The sequence below is a fragment of the Poecilia reticulata genome, chromosome 9 (genome assembly GCF_904066995.2).
Source record: "Poecilia reticulata chromosome 9, P_reticulata-male-v2, whole genome shotgun sequence".
NCBI lineage: Eukaryota > Metazoa > Chordata > Actinopteri > Cyprinodontiformes > Poeciliidae > Poecilia > Poecilia reticulata.
This window is the reverse complement of record NC_088838.1, coordinates 21,976,686-21,995,162: the sequence shown is the minus strand read 5'-3', so window position 1 is coordinate 21,995,162 and position 18,477 is coordinate 21,976,686. Positions and strand designations below refer to the sequence as shown.

The 18,477-nt window shown below is 41.6% G+C and overlaps 1 protein-coding gene across 3 annotated transcripts in view; it reads right to left on the bottom strand.

Moving 5' to 3' along the window:
• Window positions 1-16,606, bottom strand: part of LOC103470165 (zinc finger SWIM domain-containing protein 6) — a 66,031-nt gene extending 49,425 nt beyond the window's left edge. For all 3 annotated transcript variants that reach the window (XM_008418368.3, XM_008418370.3, XM_008418369.3), the window contains exon 1: window positions 16,114-16,606. In XM_008418368.3, the coding sequence (XP_008416590.1) occupies window positions 16,114-16,546 (433 nt within the window). In that variant the 5' untranslated portion in view covers window positions 16,547-16,606. The remainder of the gene's footprint in view (window positions 1-16,113) is intronic.
• Between the last annotated feature and the right edge of the window lie 1,871 nt (window positions 16,607-18,477).

Sequence of the window (18,477 nt, the reverse complement as noted above, 5' to 3'; positions counted from 1 at the left end):
GAATTACAAGTCTCAGACATTGCGCTTGAATGCATATTGATGATATATTTGGCCAGTTTTAGTGACTGACTGTCTTTAATACCCCAACCTGACTTCTGTCTTCATGGAGATGCTAAAACAGATGCAGATGATGTGAAACAATGAACAAAGGAGAGTCTCAGTAAAATGTTGGTCAATCATAATCAATATTATCATTTCAATTTTCAGCATTAATATTGCAGTTCCTGAGTGCGTGCAGCCCTTGACCCTACCATACTTGTGGTGTACCAGGTAGCACTGACAACAACCCTATTAGGTATGGAAGATCTTACTGAGGGAAGAAGACTGGAAATGAGATATTTTCAATCTAAATAAGGTATTTTAAAAAGAAGCCAGAGGAATCACGGAAATTCTAAGAAATTTAAAATGAAATTGGTCAGAAAATGTTGAAAATACACTTTTTATAATTAGTGCATGCACAATGGATAAGCTCTGCCAGCTGGCAACAACATTTTAGTGTTGAAGTTGTGACAGAAGACTCGAACTTACCTTTTTCACTATCGATGAACTACGTAAAAATTGAGTCAGCGGTGGCATCCACTCTACTGCTCTCTCTTTCTGCACTCTATTTCTTCACTGTCACCTGTCACGTTGACGGAACTTGATTAGTGGTTATCCTTATAAGCCTTTTATTGTTTTGTTATTAACTCCATTGTTATATCCTGATTTGTGAGTCAATGTGAATAAAAACGTCTGGGAAATCCATAAACATAAAGATAAAAACATTTATTTTCGGGTGTAAGAAACCCTTTTAAAGGAAACCACATTTTCTACAAGCTGTTATGAAAGAAAGCTAGATTCAGCTAAGTTCTAGTCATTTCACTCTTTTGCCTATTTGTGCTTTGTGATTTTGTTTCATACTCCACTTTTTAGTGCACTAAAAGTTTGTTCTCTACTTTTTGTACAACTGTCAAAGGAGCAAACCGACCCATTGCCAATTTTAGCAGATAACAGAAAGTCTGAATGTTTTACAGTAAAACGTATTCAATTAAAAATCAAACCCTTTTTCCTATCATTGTAACCACCATACCTAAACACGACTAGGTCACACTGATAACATTCTTCCATATGGACGCTAATAATGAGGGAATAATTTAGATACTTTCTTTTTCAATCAGGCTGCACAGTGGTAGAGCTGTTGCCTTGCAGCAAGAAGGTTCTGGGTTCGATTCCCGGTCTTTCTGCATGGAGTTTGCATGTTCTCCCTGTGCATGCGTGGGTTTCTCCGGGTACTCCGGTTTCCTCCCACAGTCCAAAAACATGACTGTCAGGTTAATTGTTCTGTCTAAATTGTCCCTAGGGGTGAGTGTGTGTGTGCATGGTTGTTTGTCCTGTGTGTCTCTGTGTTGCCCTGTGACAGACTGGCGACCTGTCCAGGGTGACCCCGCCTCTCGCCCGGAATGTTAGCTGGAGATAGGCACCAGCAACCCTCCCAAACCCACTAAGGGACAAGGGTGTTAGAAAATGGATGGATGGATGGATTCTTTTTCAATCAAGCACTTAAAAACTAAGTCATAGAAAATACTAATGGGATATAAAATTGTTGAACGGAAAGATTTATTTTCTATGACACGACAAGGAAGAGAGGTGGTTCCATTCAGGATGGGAGAGACCAAGAGAGAGCAAAATCTGTAACAGATAACAAGAAGGGTGAACAACTACTCTTTTTTCTCTCACACTCACGCACACTCACACACAGTATGACATAATTTTTGCTCCTAAAAATTGATGACTTACAACAGGAAGACTAGACAGACATATTTTTTGTGCTAAGAATGATATTCCCTGAACAGAAATCAAGATCCCTGGACTATCTGTATCGGCATGTTCAAGGAACTCAGTCACAAATTTTAAAGGAAAACAGTAATTTCAGATTATTAAATAAAGTTAGAGAGAGAGAAAAAAAAAAAACACCATACAAGTATAAGTAGGCTTATCTCATAAGTGTATCCACTGCTAAATCTTGCTTCTGAAAAGAATAACAGAAGCAGCTTCTGAGGTCTGGATACAGACTAGCACTGAGAGCAGGATTTAACGAGGCCACTAACCTGGTTTGGGGAGTGCAGACATGCTCTGTCTAGATGGAGGCCATGCCAACACACTGAGTTTTTGCTTCACAGTTTCAAAAATAAAAGTGGAAAATCAAAAAGGAGGATGAGCAGCAAACATGAGAACTTGTAAACATAAGGAGCTGATGCAAGAGAGGGTAGGAAGGGTGGGAATGAAGTAATCAGGAGGAGAAGAAAAGGCAGGAACATGACAAGAGGATTAAAGAGCCCAAAAAATCCAAGTTCGAAAGCAAACGACTAAAGAATTTTTTTTGTAGAAAGTCCTTAAAGACGAAACTCTTTAGAAAGGCAAACTAAATTCCCTCATCAGTTGAAATCCTAGCCCTCATTCTTGTTGAATCCCTCTCTTTCTTTTTGTCTCCATTGCTCTCATGCCTGGAGAGCCTTTCCAGCTCTATTCAGCCTGGCTCTGCAATGGGGTAATGAATGCGTGTCTCACATGCCACACAGCCACGACATCGTTGGACCAGGCACAGCCAGAGGCACCTTCCACTCCCAGGACCTCCTCCTCTTCAGTCTACAGTACATAGCTCACATGGCACTTGAGCTTGCTGAGCAGAAAAGAGAAGGGGGGGGTGGGGGGCGGGGTGAAACACCCCTTACTCTCTCTCTCTCTTCACTTCAGTCTGGCTTAGATTCCAGAGTGCTCCACAAACGGAGAGGCCATACTCATTGTCCTTTGCCAGACTGAACTCTCAGGTGAAGAACTGCTTATTGGGATGTGCAAAGCACAACATTCAATCACGCAGGTGATCTTTGCCTTCGGTCATGTGCTATTCATTGGAAAACAATAATGGAAGCACAGGCCTGTCTTTCAAGCAGAGTAATCAGCCACTGGAGGGACAGTCTGACCAGCTTGACCTTTGACTTCAGTAAATCCCTGTGGGTCAAGTGAGGAGGTCAGCACTGGGCCAGCTCAATAACCGGGGGAGAGGCCAGTCAATGAGTGAACACCTCCATCAAAGAGTGAGGGTCAGTGGCAGGTAAACCCATGGCCTCAGCCGGTGTTTATTCTGAGGCGCCTCGTTGGTGTGTGTCTTAAAGCCTTTTGGCAAGAGAGTGTGCACACAAGGGTGGAAATGAGATAGGGTGGGAATGATGACAGACGGGAATGTCATCCACCCTCTTATCATTAACATGCTTCACCTTTATTCAGTCTGACACACTCACGGCCATAAACACTTCCACCGAGCCATTAACACAAACTCATACGCTCACATGCTCGTATTCAGGTAAAATAAACAGTAAGAGTCTAACTTTACTCAGCTGGGTGAGTCTTTGAAAGAGTTTATTTAGGTACAAAATGAATCCACCCACATGTACCAACATTGATATTTTGTTTAAGGATATTACTTTACTTAGGAAATTATTGTCCTAAATGGGACAAAACTTTAAATCCCAGCAATTCTGGACTATTTCATACTGAAATAGTCCAGAAGAATATTTTTGATAAGTAGGAGTGATTGCCAAAAATGTCATGCCTTCATTTGGTTTGGGTCACTTTGACACTGCACTTTTTAAAGAAACCAAACTACCTGGATGGTTTAATGCAGTTAAAACTTTGGCTATCACAAAAAGCTGCCCAGAATGAGTAGTAGACAGGTATGGCAATCTGTTTAGTATTTAGTGATAATAAAAAAAACTAGCTGTTATTTTAATTTTAAAGTCACCCCTGAAATGAAAGTTTCTCCTTTGAATAATTTAGTTTCAGCTAATGACAATGCTAATACGAATTCTCGAGGTAGCCGAAATGGTGATTGGGCATTGGAAGAAAACAATTCTGAAAACATCAAATGTTGATTTCCACCACCAAAAAATAGAATAATAGATAATTGCTTTATCCTTCCTACCCATTAAATGTTAAAATCGCTGAGAAACAATTTAATTTTTCCAGCTCATGTTGGAAAAATGAGCTGGAAAATCACAAATCATACTGTACGTCTAGGAGACGTCACCTACTCGAAGCAAATTACGTCACAGTTTTGGTTCAAGTGAAATGCGATCAACATTTTCAGGTGGACTAGAGTTTATTAGTTTTTGTCTAGACCGGAGTTCAGATGAGCTTTGATCCTGACCCACAATAACCAAATGCCCAAAATAGCTCAGGTATAATAGTGGCAAGAAAAACCATTCCCAATACATTTTCTTATTTAGCATCTTTATGAGTGTTTTATGAGTTAAGAAGATCATAAACATGCTTGAATCTCTTCCATCCATCCACCCTTTATAACAACTTATCCATGCAGGGTCGTGAGGGGGACAAGTGAGGGGTTTGAACAGTGGTTAGCTCAAACAGTCATTGGACTAGAGGTAGAATACACCCTGGGCATGTTGCCAGTGCTCAAAACTCATGTATAATTGAATTGAATTTAATATTTTTGTAAACTTAATAATATTGCACACTCCCTTTCATTGATGTTTGGGCCAGTTGACGTTTATGAAATATGAAAGATTATAGCCCCCGATCACACTAGAGTGACCTTCTGCTGACAGATATTTATTGAAATCAAATGCCTGCATTTCCTTACAATAAACCATAAGTACATTTTTTAAAAATTACTTTAAATCATTGCTTGTCAAACTGCCAAAGTCCCTCTGGCAGACTTGAACTGATGCATTAACAGTCTCAGAGTAGAAGGATAAATTTAACACAGAAGTAGATGGAAACAAAACAACAGAGGTTACGGGACCCCTATAAATATTATCTATCAGCAAGAAGTCGTCAAAGGTATTTTGGTTTGGTTTAATTTGAGTTCAGTGAGTCAAGCACATTACTAATAAGACATTCTTCAGAAATGTACAAAAAATAAAGTCACATGCAACTGTCAAGTAAATGTGCACAAAATGGTTCACCTACAAACAAGAAAAGCAAAGAGATTGGGATGTAATTTAAAAATATGGGTAAAATTTCAAGCAATATTTATAACCTTTGGGGGGTTTTCTGAAGGTTTTTTGCCTCCTCAGGTAAAATAGCTAAACCAAGTAGAGAGGATGTTCATTGGTAACGGTTAAAGAATATGAGGTGTTTACTGTTTGACTTATACTGTCATCGTGTGCATACATATAAAGTTTTTAAAAATGCAAGAATCCTCCGCTGCTGTGAATACAGTATTGGGCGTTTGTGCTTATTTCAGCATCCCATTGGTGCAAAGAGGAATTCATTAAAATAAAATAAAAGCAAACGGCACAATCAGATAGGAGAATGCTGAGAGCTGCATTCCCCTGTTGTTATTATTGCCAAATCGAAGAGAGAGGGGCGGCTAGTAATAAAAGTCATTAAATGAAATAGAAAAAACGTCTTTTAATAGGGCCCTTGTCATTGTGAATTTAGTAGCCTTTCTATCCTCTGTACCCTGTGCATCAATGCCTGGCGGAGACTAGAGGGGCAGCAGCTCTGTGGAAGCAGGACTGGATTCCTAGACAGACTCAGCCAGCCGAAGAGCTGTGCTGACGCACACCCAGCAGCCACAGTCTGGGACAGGAGACAAGCCAGGCTGGATTGGGGTAGGGGACGTGGGCAGACATTACGGAGATCAGGCTGGAATTTTATTACTTTAGCTGGTTTAGTTAAATAGGGCCTAATGCATGCAACTCTTGTAGTGCGTGTTTGGAGAGGTCCTTAAGCATTGGTTGCAAAAGCCCTGCAGTGTGGCAGATTCAAGGAAGATAGGCTTGGTCTTCAGAGTGATGATTTAAGAGGGGAAGGGAGGCAACGACTATGTCTGGGACCAGGAATAGTGCTGGGACAGAGGTTGGCTCCAGTCAGGTAGACGGGCTGGGAAAATAAGGGAACCAGACGTTGGTCCCTGTGGAGGGTGCCAGGGCTGTCTAAATGTATGTCTTGGGTAGAGCATTGCTGAAATTAAAAACAGGAGGAAAAGATTGTAGAACAGTGAATAAGGCACTCTACAGAAGAATACATTTTTGTCATATAGGAAGGATATATCCAGAGGCGATTCTGAGGTGCACCGACCAAACATTTCTAGCCAGTTTCTAATCTCTGCTTTTTGTGAAGCTTTAGTCATCTATCCATCCATCATTGAGAGAGAGAGGCCACGGAGACAGATTTCCTGGACAGATCACCAGTTTATCACAGCTGCCTAAACCAATTTCCGTGCATTCTGATTAGTTATTTAGAAATACAACATAATATATTAGTCACAATATTTTTGTCTTCCTTTTTTTAAATTGTGAACTACAGGCTACTTATTACAGATCAGTGTTTACCAATTTACGTATGACGTTCCTCGCTGATACTGAAAATAGCTAATCCAGAGTTTCTGACAAGTGAGTCCACAGTTAGGGTTCACCGAGTTGAAAGTCTCTTGATCATGAGGCAGTTTCTCTAGCGTCTGAATTTTGAAGTTGTTGGATGTGGGGACAAAGCAGAGAAAGCTTAGTATGTTCTGGATAATTGATCCTCAATATATGCAATGTGGCATTGTCATAAAAAAACTGCTTAATGTTAAGAAAAGTTAAGAAGGACAGCCAAACTGATTTTATGCAACAGAACAACATTTTAAACATACATTTTTAGCTTTATAAATGTATGTTTATACATCTATAAACATACATTTATATGTATGTTTATAAATGTATAAACATGTTTATACATTTTTATAAATGCCTTTCTTTTTGGAATGGAAATATTTAATTTCCTTTTGAATGAATTAAATACTTTCTTACATATAAGATATTTGTGCAAAGCAATGTTTTCTAAACAATAATTATGTTAATCTAGAACTAAATACAGATAGCATACACAGGACATACTTTGTTTAACATTTACACAGCCACATGTGCAGGATCCGACAGGCCGACACAAAGCCAGGCTGGGCTAATGTGTTTCCATTACACAACAGCTGAAAGGTATCCCCTCGTCTTTCCATTCAGCCAACCCAAGGGGACAAAGGCCTGGAATCTGTTTCTCCCGTCCACTAAGATACACACAGCCAGACAGCGAGGACATTTTCTCTAAAGAACCTTTGCTTGCATTTATTTGCTGCCCCTTGCTATTGGATGGCCAGATGTTTATCGTTGCTCTGGGCTAAGCCATGTTTCCATGATGATACAAGCTCAGGGTTAGTCACATGCCTAAGGGAAGACCAGAGGCGCCAGATCCTGGACCAAATTGCTATGTCCACAGGCTCACCGTGGACTTGTGTCCAAAGGTTATATCTGTTCTCATGACTATAGGATATTTGAGATCCAATTAGGGTTGTCAATATTTTTCCAAACCATACGTCATAGCATGCCAGTATTTCTTTAGCTCCAAAGTCACAAGTTTTGTCCCTGAAAAATATGGTTTCCCACATGACAACAGCATGTTTTAAAGCATTCTGTATCCTTGTTGTCAGTGGTAGGCATGTGGGCTCATTCTCAATGGGCATTGTAAAAAGATAAAGGAACTGCTCCAGTCCAACAGCAAAACAAAACCAGATCCACCCACTTACAAAGAAACAGCCCACACACAAACAGGGAGAATAAGCCCTCACACACCAAAAAAAAAAAAAAAAATTTTTGTAGAGCCTGCCCGTGTTGTGTAGAAGACATGTTCATGCAAGATTCAAGTTTTGGATCTCAAATTCTGCACCTTTGTGAGCAAAATGCTTCAGAAGTCAATGTGGGTCCTCAAGAAGCCCTTTGAAAGCCTTGCTACGGAAATTGAGTGTGTTCTTTCACAAAAGAGCTCGATGTTGCTTTAACTTTGGAAGCCAAATTTCTCGTTGGCATTTGGCTTAGAGCTTTTTCAGACAAACAATAACCAACTAGTTTGCGCAGAGTGTTCTTTACCACTCCTTTGTTTTGTTGTCTTTCTTCATGCTGTATTACAATGTCAGAAACTGTCATATATCTTCAGAAGAATGCTGAATGCCAAAGCTGGCATGCGTTCTCACAGCTTTCCTTCGAGATGAATAAGAGTTTTATGTTGAATCCCGTTTCACCCATTGTCCTTCATTCTTAGTCCTCAACCCTACATTTCTAAGGGGCATACTGTTGCAATTGTTTCTGCAAAGAGGGAGGGTAGAGGGAAATATCTTTGTTGGCCCTAAACAAGGATTTTCAGAAGAGCTGTACTCACAAAAATCCTTTCAAATATGAATATTTTCTCAATTAACTTTTAGGTAACAAAATAACTTATTTGGAGTCACAGTTATTTACTGTTAATCAGCAAAAACACACAAAAAAACAAACTGACTATACCTTAGTATAAAATATTTTATTGTCATAACAGCCATGATTATCATTTCAGTTCTTCTTAAAAACAATCAAACTGAAAAAAATAAATAAATAAAAATAAAACCGTATTTCTCGGTCTCAAATATCTTGTCGGTAGGCCACGCCTGATTATTGGTGTCAACTTGTTGATGCACCCTGCCATTCAGCTAGCTGAAAGAAGGCTACAAAACATTTTCAATGCACAGCCCTATTGTGCAACTGACTTGCATTTTAATGCTAAATTACGTTATGGTATTAATTTTATTACGACTGTGTTACTGACGGCATGACCTACTTTCTGATTAGCTCAGCTAATAGTTAACCAACTAATTGTGAACACTCACAGAACATTGAAATTGAAATAGAAATTTTAGGAAGGAAAAAACTACAATAAGTAACTGACAGCATAGCAAAGGCAACATAAACTTTTCTGTCACATGACAAAAGTTGACAGGGCTTGAAGTTCCATAAAGTCCCTTTCATTTCCTTAAGCTCACGGAACATGGCAAGATACAAAGCAGTGGTACAACACCTTTTCAAATTATACTCTTTTGTTTTTTTATCAAGAACAACATGACTGGTCATGTTCAATAAGCAAAAGGAGCACAACCCATCACTCTGATTACAATAACACTGTCTAAGCTACAGTAGGTTGTTAAAGATGGCTCCCCAACCAGACAGCCCAATAAAACAACTACCTAATATCAGGCCGTTTACTCAAGCCAAACAACAAAAAATACACAATATTCTACTCAGCAATCAAAATAATGATAAATAAATGTAATAAGTAAGTATTGCCTGCAAAACATAAGTTATGCAACTTTTGCACCAGTAGGAAAAAAATAGCTGCTTTCTGGTTTTAATTAGAAGCAATTAAATACCATAAAACTGCCAGAGAGTGAAATTGTGGTATTTTTACCTAAGGGTATCATATGATGAGAACCTCATGCAGGTTTGTGCCATGTTTATATAACATATCTACCGCACGTACACAGTAATCAGAGAGATCAAATAATGTACCAGGGTCTTTAAGGGCAGTGCCTTTTCTAGGTGGAGCACTTTATATTTATTACCTGAATTAAATGCCGTGGGATAAGTGGAGGAGAAGGGCTTAGGTGAGGACAACCCTAAGAAATGAGATCCAACCAAAGAGAAGTCTACGTGATGATCGACTTTAAAAACAAACTGTCTGGAAAAAAAAAAAAAAGAAGCATCCTTGTGCTTGTTATTTCACAATCCCGTTGACATCATGATGAAAAGGGGGTGAACTGGAGTAGATGACGCTGAAACCTAATTAAGATTCTCCAGAGCGTGAACAAATTAACCTGAGTTATGAGCATGCAGACGCAAAAGACAGATCTGCTCACACACAACACACACACACACCAATTTGTCTCTGAAATAGGTGGAGCAGAGGAGGATGACATTCACACTCAAACAGGCATGACCGCCATGGACATCCAGCGATATTTTAGGCAGGGGAGAAGCAAATTATTACAGGCTATCTTTTCCAGCAACACCACCGTGGAAAACACACCAAAAATAGTCGACAGGATATGCGACTCTGCTCTCCGTTCTACTTGAATTTAAAGCAGCCTCAAAGTGTCCACCTCATCACTCTGATTTGGGGCAGCGGTGTGATAAAAATGACATGCAGCCTCATGTGAAAAATTAGCTTAACGGGGAAAACTGGATAAATAGGCTGTAGCATGTAGCCTATGCTAATGATATAGCAGAGAGCGACATATGCCAGGCATCAGTATGTCACTCCTTGGGGACATGGGGCTTACCGTAACAGGATAGTAAGGGTGTGTGTGTGTGTGTGTGTGTGTGTGTGTGTGTGTGTGTGAGATGCTTGGCATTATGTTTTGGTTTTTTTAACCTCTTAGAACAAAGAAGGTGGGAGGGGGTTAGGGATATGAAGATGAAGGGTCAAAAGGAGGAGGAGCGGGGCTGTCTATGTTCTGAATAAATGAGACAAGAGGAGATGAACTTGACCCTGACTGGAGGGCTGAAACAGGAAGGAAGGTAATGAAGTGCAAACATGCTTTGTCATGCCATGCTAGAGCCATAGGATTAGAATTCTATAATTAGAGGATGGGACTCCGTAATGCTAGCCTTTCTTTTCAATCATGATGAGCCACTGACTCTAAACTGCACAAAGGAAGAGGAGAACAGATGCTGCGATCAGAACAGAACAGGCAGGTCTTGAAGTTTTGCTTTAACAGTGGATTGATGCTCGGCTGCCACCGTGAACAGACTGACTGATAAGTTCAAAGAAGGTGAAACACAGCGAGAAACGGCAGCATGTTTCTGATCACCTCATGACAATTCCTCCTGCAAGGTGGCTTGGTAGGTCCAGGCACGATGTGCGTCACTGGTATTAAAGTACATGAAAAAGTTTTAAAGTTGCAGACTCAAAAATGTTCAAAGGTTTACACGACATCGTGCAAGAGAAAGTGCAGGAGTGACCATTTTCTCTAGTTGCGTGGAGCTGAGAGTAATGGATCACTGCCCCTCCCTCACCCGTTGCTGTGCGCTGCCGGTCAGCTGGGTGAAAGAAGAATACTAAACTTTTTCCTCGCTTAGAAGATATACCACTTTGGCTTTTTGAAAATGTTTCATGTCGCAAAATAACAAGAAAGACATGGCAAGGCATGGCAGTAAAGCATCCCTGTTCATAACTCCTACTGATGTAACACTGCTGCAAAAGTACAACTCGCAACTGCTGTGTGAGCAGATAACTAGATAACTAGCCAAAGAAGTGTGATTCACTTAATCAGTAAACTGGATACAACACCTATTCCATCATATTTTTTTGTTTTTCAAAGTAATGATATTTATTTACGCTTTCGTGGAATCAACAGCAGAAGTAATAATACCGACAACACCGTCAGTTTTGGGGGTTTTCAGACATTTATTTAAACTTCTCACAATGACGATAAACGCCCAATACTATTGAACTTCATACATATACATGTTATTATAGATAAGTGTTGCTAAAAGTAGCTTAGCTGTGGTTTCCAACTAGAACATACTAGGTATGTTGGGTATGGTGACATTTGTGACGTAAATAAGTTGTCACCATCACTTGCTCCTTGTTCACTTTTATCTCCTTTCAGTTTATACTGAGAGATCAGGAAATATTGTCCCCTGCAGCTCTCTGAGCAGCTTCTCTTTGAAGAAAAGGTGAATGTGCTGCACAACTCGTCTTTTTGGCTTTTAATTAGGTTTGATTTATCTAAATTTCTCCTGATTATAGCTAAAGACAACCCAAGTACCTCCAGAGGGACTTGTACCAGAGTTCGATAATCATGGGTGTAATGCATACCTTTCTCCCTATAAAAGAAGGCTCATGCCCGAAGCATCCAAACTGCAAGTTATGTCTGCACAGTATTTGTAATTGTTCTGTGTGGGAGCCTGCTGCTGACAGGGAGACAGAGAGTGAGTCAAGCTGTAAGTTTGCAGAGGCTAGCACAGGAACAAACCTGCACTTTAACGCATTCATATTCCTCTGAGTTTTCTCTCTGACAATCGCACAGGTAAGTAAGGGCCGAAAGAATACCTCGGATGTTGCTGTGAACATTTTTGTCAGCTTGTTAAAATGCAATCAGGACTCTATTTAAGAGGAGCACCAACCTTGTAGTGCTTTACGGGAGGCTGCAAATAGTCTGATCTGCCAAACGTATACTATAATTTCAGACTTAATATGCCTTCTGACAACTATATGATGAAAATATGTGGATGGGAACAGCTTTATTGAGAATCTGCCCAAATTAATACAGTTTCAGTGAGGAAGGAGAACAGGAGAAAGCTCAGCAGAAAAAATAAACTGGGAAAGCCCAGCGTTCAGATGCAAGCTGTCAATTTTATGTGTGTACATTTACAAACAACAAATGTGGACCAAAGTGCTTTACAGTCAAAGCACAATGACGTATTAAACATGCTAGTAAGTGATCAATGTCTATTTGTAGGGGAAAGAAAACAGGAATAAACATGGAATTATTTTCTGTTTAGGCTCCAGATGAAACTCAGAATGTTTGAACAAGAGTTAAATCTGTTTTAGAACCAGGTCTCGTTAAGGCTGAGCTTCCACAACTCTGCACTCGCCAGGTGACAAATTCATCGGTGATCTGACAGTCGGAGGAGTGGGTTGGAGGTGCGGGCTGGAGCTGGCTTGTATGAGCCCGTTATAAACGAGGAGCAGCGGATTGCTAGATAACACTTTGCATTCATATATGAATATTTATCCCGAAGGCTGGCATTGGAACAGATGAGCTCGCATGGGAGAAAGAACAAGCTATCTGTCTCACTCTCTCCCCATTTCTGAGCCTCATTCTTTACTTTCATACATCCCCTTCACTTGCAATCACCATTTCAATGCCTCTCTTTCCTCTTTTGCATTTTCCACCCACATTTTCCCTCTAGGCTTCCCCTCTTTTTCTTGATATCACCCGATCTATTGCTCTTCTCCTTAAAAAAAAAAAAAAAAAAAAAAAAAGCTACCCCCTCCAATCTCTTCTCTTCGCGGCACTGATGCGTGGAAAGAGATGGAGCAAAAGAAAAGGGGAGAAAAAAAAAAAAGAAAAAGCGTGTGATTAATGTCGTTGAGAAAAAAGATAAATAATCACAGGAGACTGGGGGCTGGTAGTTGGCCTTAGGGGAGTAAATATGGAGAGTTTTATAGCTGCTCACTTGGGAGCAAAGGGAGGCAGAGGAGGAGGAGACTGGAGAGGAAGAAGAGGAATACGGCGACAGCAGATCCATTCAAGTATATTAGTTCCCCCCTCCCACCTCCGTACACAATAACCTCTTCGTCTATTCTATTGCGCTACTGTCTTTCATCATCAGCGCTGAACCCCATCCCAGTGACAGCACAAACACACAGGAGGAGCCGCACAAAGCCACGCAAGCACCAACGCTCGCCTGCACACACCCTCGCAATCAGCCCATGCTTCTTTTACAGGCCAGACCCACTGGATGTGTTTGATGGGGCCAATACATGTGGTGTGTGATGTGGCTGACATCCACACACGCACACACACGCACACACACACACATCCCCACCAAGCCCCCAGTCCCCACCCTCCCAAGCTCGTCCTGCTTTTAAGCCCTCATCCTCCAGTGGCTCCCTGTCCCCTGGAGTAGATTGCATCTTTTATTTATCATTTGCTCTTCCTTGGCTTTATCTTTCCCCAGCTAGTAAAAAAAAAAAAAAGAGAGAGAGAGAAAGAGAGTGTAAGAAATTCTGGGGCAAAAATCGCAATCAGCATAACATGCCCTCCTCCCTGCTGTGTTCTCGCCTGTCATTCTCCACTCTCTGTGAGCATGCGGGATGAGACTGACAGCCCGCACAGATGAAGACAAACACGTGTGTGTGTGAGTGTGTGCGCAACCTCTTTCTGTGTTTTTTTAAACCCCCTACACATAGTCACCAAAAATATATATAAAAAAAAAAAGAAAAAGAAAAAGGAGAACCACACAGACGGCCACAGAAAACAGAGTTGCACCGACCCGGCTCCTCCTGGCCGATACCGATGTTCTCTTCGGTCTGACCTGCTGATCCTGATTATTGGTAGATTTCTATTAATTGTAGTTTAGAATCAAACTGAATTAAGGCATTACAATATAATCGTTCATGATTTAAAGCACACGTCTCCCTAACCTTTATCGGCTTTTAATGACCTCAGAAACAATGCGTCAACGCCAATGCTACGGGTTGATGAGTTTATAAACCAAAAACAGTGAGAGTTTCTAGTTGTGATGGACTTTAAAGTCATGGGGGAAAAAAGTCTGATTTTTTAGCATTTTATCTGCCAATCACCAATTAAAGCTGAAATATGGGGAGAAAAAAAAGCTGATTCCAGTCTCTGGACGATCAAACGGAGTGTCGCCAATGTTTTTTCCTCTCTTGTGACAAATACTGGTGGCAGGACTGGCTCTGAACTGAAAAACTTCCAAGGAAAGAAAAATATGTCCAAACTGAGAACTCAATGAGATGCAACAATAAAAGCTTTATTAACTTACAATTACCAAAACGAGCCGTTGAGATTCTTTTTTTGTTTTTTCCCCATTTAGATTCAGAATCCTAAAGAAGTGGCAAAACAATAGGTAGACGACGACGCTCGACCGATGAGGACGGTTTTCTTTGACTTATCTATTCCCATTTTAATTGTTTCTTCCTTATCTGAAGACTATAACACATGATTAAAGTCATGTGTAGAGGTGGTAGTTCTGAAACCAACAGAAAATGAAGGAATTAGAAAACTCTCCCTCTGTGTATGTATCAAAACACGTCATCAGTCTTTACTAGGTTTCATTTTACTAAAAAAAAAAAAAGTGCATCCACAAACAGATGTGGTTGATGCATTTAAATAGGTGGGCATTCTTAGCTTTGATGCATTAATTAGAAACCAGAAATATGTTGTTGTTGTTGTTTTTCCCCCAACGTTTTACTTGCCAAACAGGGAAAACTTGGCCGATTCCAACCTCTGGACGACGCTTCGGTGGATCTCTAGTTGCAAATGACCTCGTTCCCCTCTTTCTGACTACTTAACCCAAAGCGCGCACACTTATCTACTTAGTGATGCCTCATACTTTTTTATTTCACCCCGGGCTGAGTGTTCAGCTTCCTCAAGCCCCCAAAAAAAGAGTGAGCACATAAATGAGCCTAATGCTGGGGAATCTGGTAAACAGGCCAGCGAGAGGAAGGCAGAGAGGGAGAGAGAGGAGGGAGAGCTGCCTGCCTGTCTGTCTGCTCCATGGCTACTATTGTGCACTGCACATTCTCTGAGCCCACAAGAGCTGAAGCCATCTCCACAGATTCTTTAGGGGGGGGAGATAGTAAGCCAAGAAGTGAGATAGGAAGGGAAGGGGGGAACAAGGGGAGAGAGAGAGAGATGGAGATGGTGAGGGAGGCGAGGAGGGAGGAAGATCATGCATAAAATCTTGTTTACAGAATGCATTAAGATTCAGATGAACTGGGGAGGGTAATGGGATTAGAATCCTGAACCGCTTCCAAGGGTGGGGAGTCAGATTGACAGCTGAGTCTATTGCACTGACGAATCTAGTGAAATATTCGGGCTCTGGCAAAGACAAGCCAGCTAGCCAAGAGGGGCAGGGAATCAGATGGGGGTTTACTGAGCCTGGAGCACCTCTGTTTACTCCTAGCTGTACCACAAATAATGCAGCTGGAAGACAAAAACAACAACAACAACATATCGTTGTCTGTGTAGGTGCATGCAGCTTGGGCTTCAGATAAATGCTGGAGAAGCTGGGAGGTGGGGGGGTGAAAAAAAAATCTTCAGTGTGTCTCACAAAGATGTTTGGCAAACAAAATAGAAGCACTGTGGCTTTAAATCGCCGTCCCTCCCCAGCCTTTCTAAATATCGTCTATTTAGCCAGCGGTGAAAAGATATAGGGGGCTTTTGTCTGCGTACCCATTGGTGGGGGCATGGAGAGCTGGAAAGACACAAAAATAGGAACAAAGTCCTGAGCTTCCAATTGGAATTGCTCGGGGGCCATTCAATGCGCACAGCTCAGTGGTTAGAAACAAGGAGAAGTGGGCTAAAATTACGGGCTTATCTGAAAATAGGCTTTTCTCACACAGTTATAGGGTAGACTGGTGTGGAAATACCCTGCATTGTTTATAATAGGCACGGTTGTGGAAAAGAAACACAAGACCCCGTGGAAGGTCCACGGGAAAAAGCGAACAGGGCGAGTGAGATATGTTTTCTTTCTTACAGTCTGTTTTTCCTGCATTATTGTGACGCTTTAGTCCACTCACCGACTTGCAATACGTTGTCCACCCAGCCACCCTCCAGCAGAGTGACACCCCGCAGAAAAGGCAGCTGGGTCTCGTCATTATTGTCCCCGCTAGATCCACTTTCCTCTCCCCCGGCGTTGAAAGAAGAGTACATACAGATCTCCTTCTCGCTTCTCGGGAATGACCAGTAAACGATCCTCCGCTGGACGGGCTCCGGGATCCTCTCGAACCGCTCCTCCACCCGCTGGAACGGCCACTTTTCCGCGACTCTGCGCGCCGCGATGTCGAGCAGCGACTCGGGGTTGTGCGTTTTCCCGTTCCCGGACCCTCCCGGAGCGGACCCCGCGCCGCCGCACGGGACTCCTCCAGCCCGCTGCCCCTGCCTGCATGCCGGGTTGTAGCCGGGCCGGCAGCAGAGCCGCTTGGCTGGGGGCTGCTGGACTCGCTCGGCCATGATCGCACCGCTTCCAACCTGAAGCGCAGTTCCTCTCCGATCATATAAACGGGATAAGGAAGAGAAAAGGGCAATCTCGAACCGATTGTTTGCCGTACATGGAGAGGCTGCCCTTATTTGGAGAGGTGGGCGGAGCTTGTGAGTTCCGTGAAGTCCTTTGTGTTGTCAAAGTAACGAGGATAGGCGGGGCCCTGGAAGGCAGCCAGCGCACGAGTGGCGCTATAAAAGGAACTGGAGGCGGAATTCCCGAACGTCGGCAAATCCTTTGTGAAGCCGTCCGGGAGCGCGAGGGCGGAGCCCCGGCGGCCGACGGCCTTTGAAGTTTCCTTTTTATTTGAGTTTAAAGGCGGGGACTTAATCCAGGGGCGGCCTCGAAGTTTCCCACAGGGGTAAAAGGGGCCAAGAAAACTGACTTTCTTTCCCCCATCTTTGGAGGATAAGCTATCACCCAGAGCTCCAGTTTCTTCAATAACTGATGGTTGATTTTGTAGCTTAGATTTAAAAGGACTTTCAGCTGTCAGAGATAGAAGGGCCGTAGGAGGAGGAAGAGGAGGAGGAGGAACATTAAGATATGAAGCGGACATGCCTGTCCACTTTGGTCACATCACTCACATATAGGTCAGCTTTTTGGTACACTGTTATTTCCATTTGCAAAAAGTTAAAGTTAAAAAGTTAATGCCAAGAAACCAAGAAAGAGATAGATTCTGATTGCGACTGCTTGCTTTAAAACAGTGACTTAAATAAGAGGAAGAGTTCAGCAGCTACTCACCACGTGAGAACATATGCGTTTTGAAAGGAGTCACCATTTTATCTTCAGAAACCAAAATGGATTGCACACTGACGGTTTTAAAGATTGGTGCATATATATGAATATTCACAGACCTTAACATTTTTCACATTTCATTCTGTTTCAACTACAATCTTCAATGTATTTTGTTTGGATATTATTTCATAAACGAGCACAAAGAAGTGAAAGAAAAAAGGTGATGTCCCTAAATAAAATCAAGTTCATCAACTGGCTTTCACTAGTCACCTTATTCATAAATAGAGATACTGAATCTCAGTAAAGCTACATCTGAACACCTTAGAGGTTTGCTGGAGAACATCAGTGAACAAGCAGCATTGTTAAAACGAAGGAACGGGACAGGCCAGGAATAAAGCTCTAGAAAACGTTAAAGTAAAGCTATAAAGGTTATAAAACAACATGACTTTAAGCATATCAAAGAACACAGTTTGGTCCATTATTTGAAAATGGAGAAAGTATTTCAAACCATTCCATTTAAAAGCCATTCAACTGAACTAACAAGGCAAGCAGGGGCTGTATTTATCAGAATAACCACTAAGAGACTCATAGTAACTCTGCAAGGTCAGGTGAGACAATATGTTGATAGCTTCATCATTATTTTTGCACAAATCTGTCTATTATGGAAGATATAGGAAAAGACAGCCATTGTCAAAAAAGAAGTTGCATTCACACAACTATGTAGGGGAATATTAGTAAAAAAAAAAAAAAAAAGGAACTCAGGGGGGTTGATAAGACCAAAACTTACATGCAAAGTGCTACATGTAGTGGAGGAAAACTAGCACAGTACATCACCCTGAATATAAAGTACCCCCATAATAAACCCTGGTGGTGGCAGCACCATCCTGTGGAATGATTGTCCTTAGTAAAATTGATGTGTCTACCCTGGGCAAGAACCTGTTTGAGGCAGCAAAAGACTTAAGACTGAGGCAGAGGTTCGTCTTACAGGTCAGCAGCAACCTTATAGCCAGAACTACAAAGGAAAGATTCAGATCAAGACATTCATTCTTCAGAATGGAGAAATTCAGGCCTGAATCCAATTGGGATTCTTTTGTAGGAAGAAATTTAAGTTCAAAGAATCTCTCCATCCAATCTGAGTGATCTATGTCTAATATGCAAAGACGAAGAT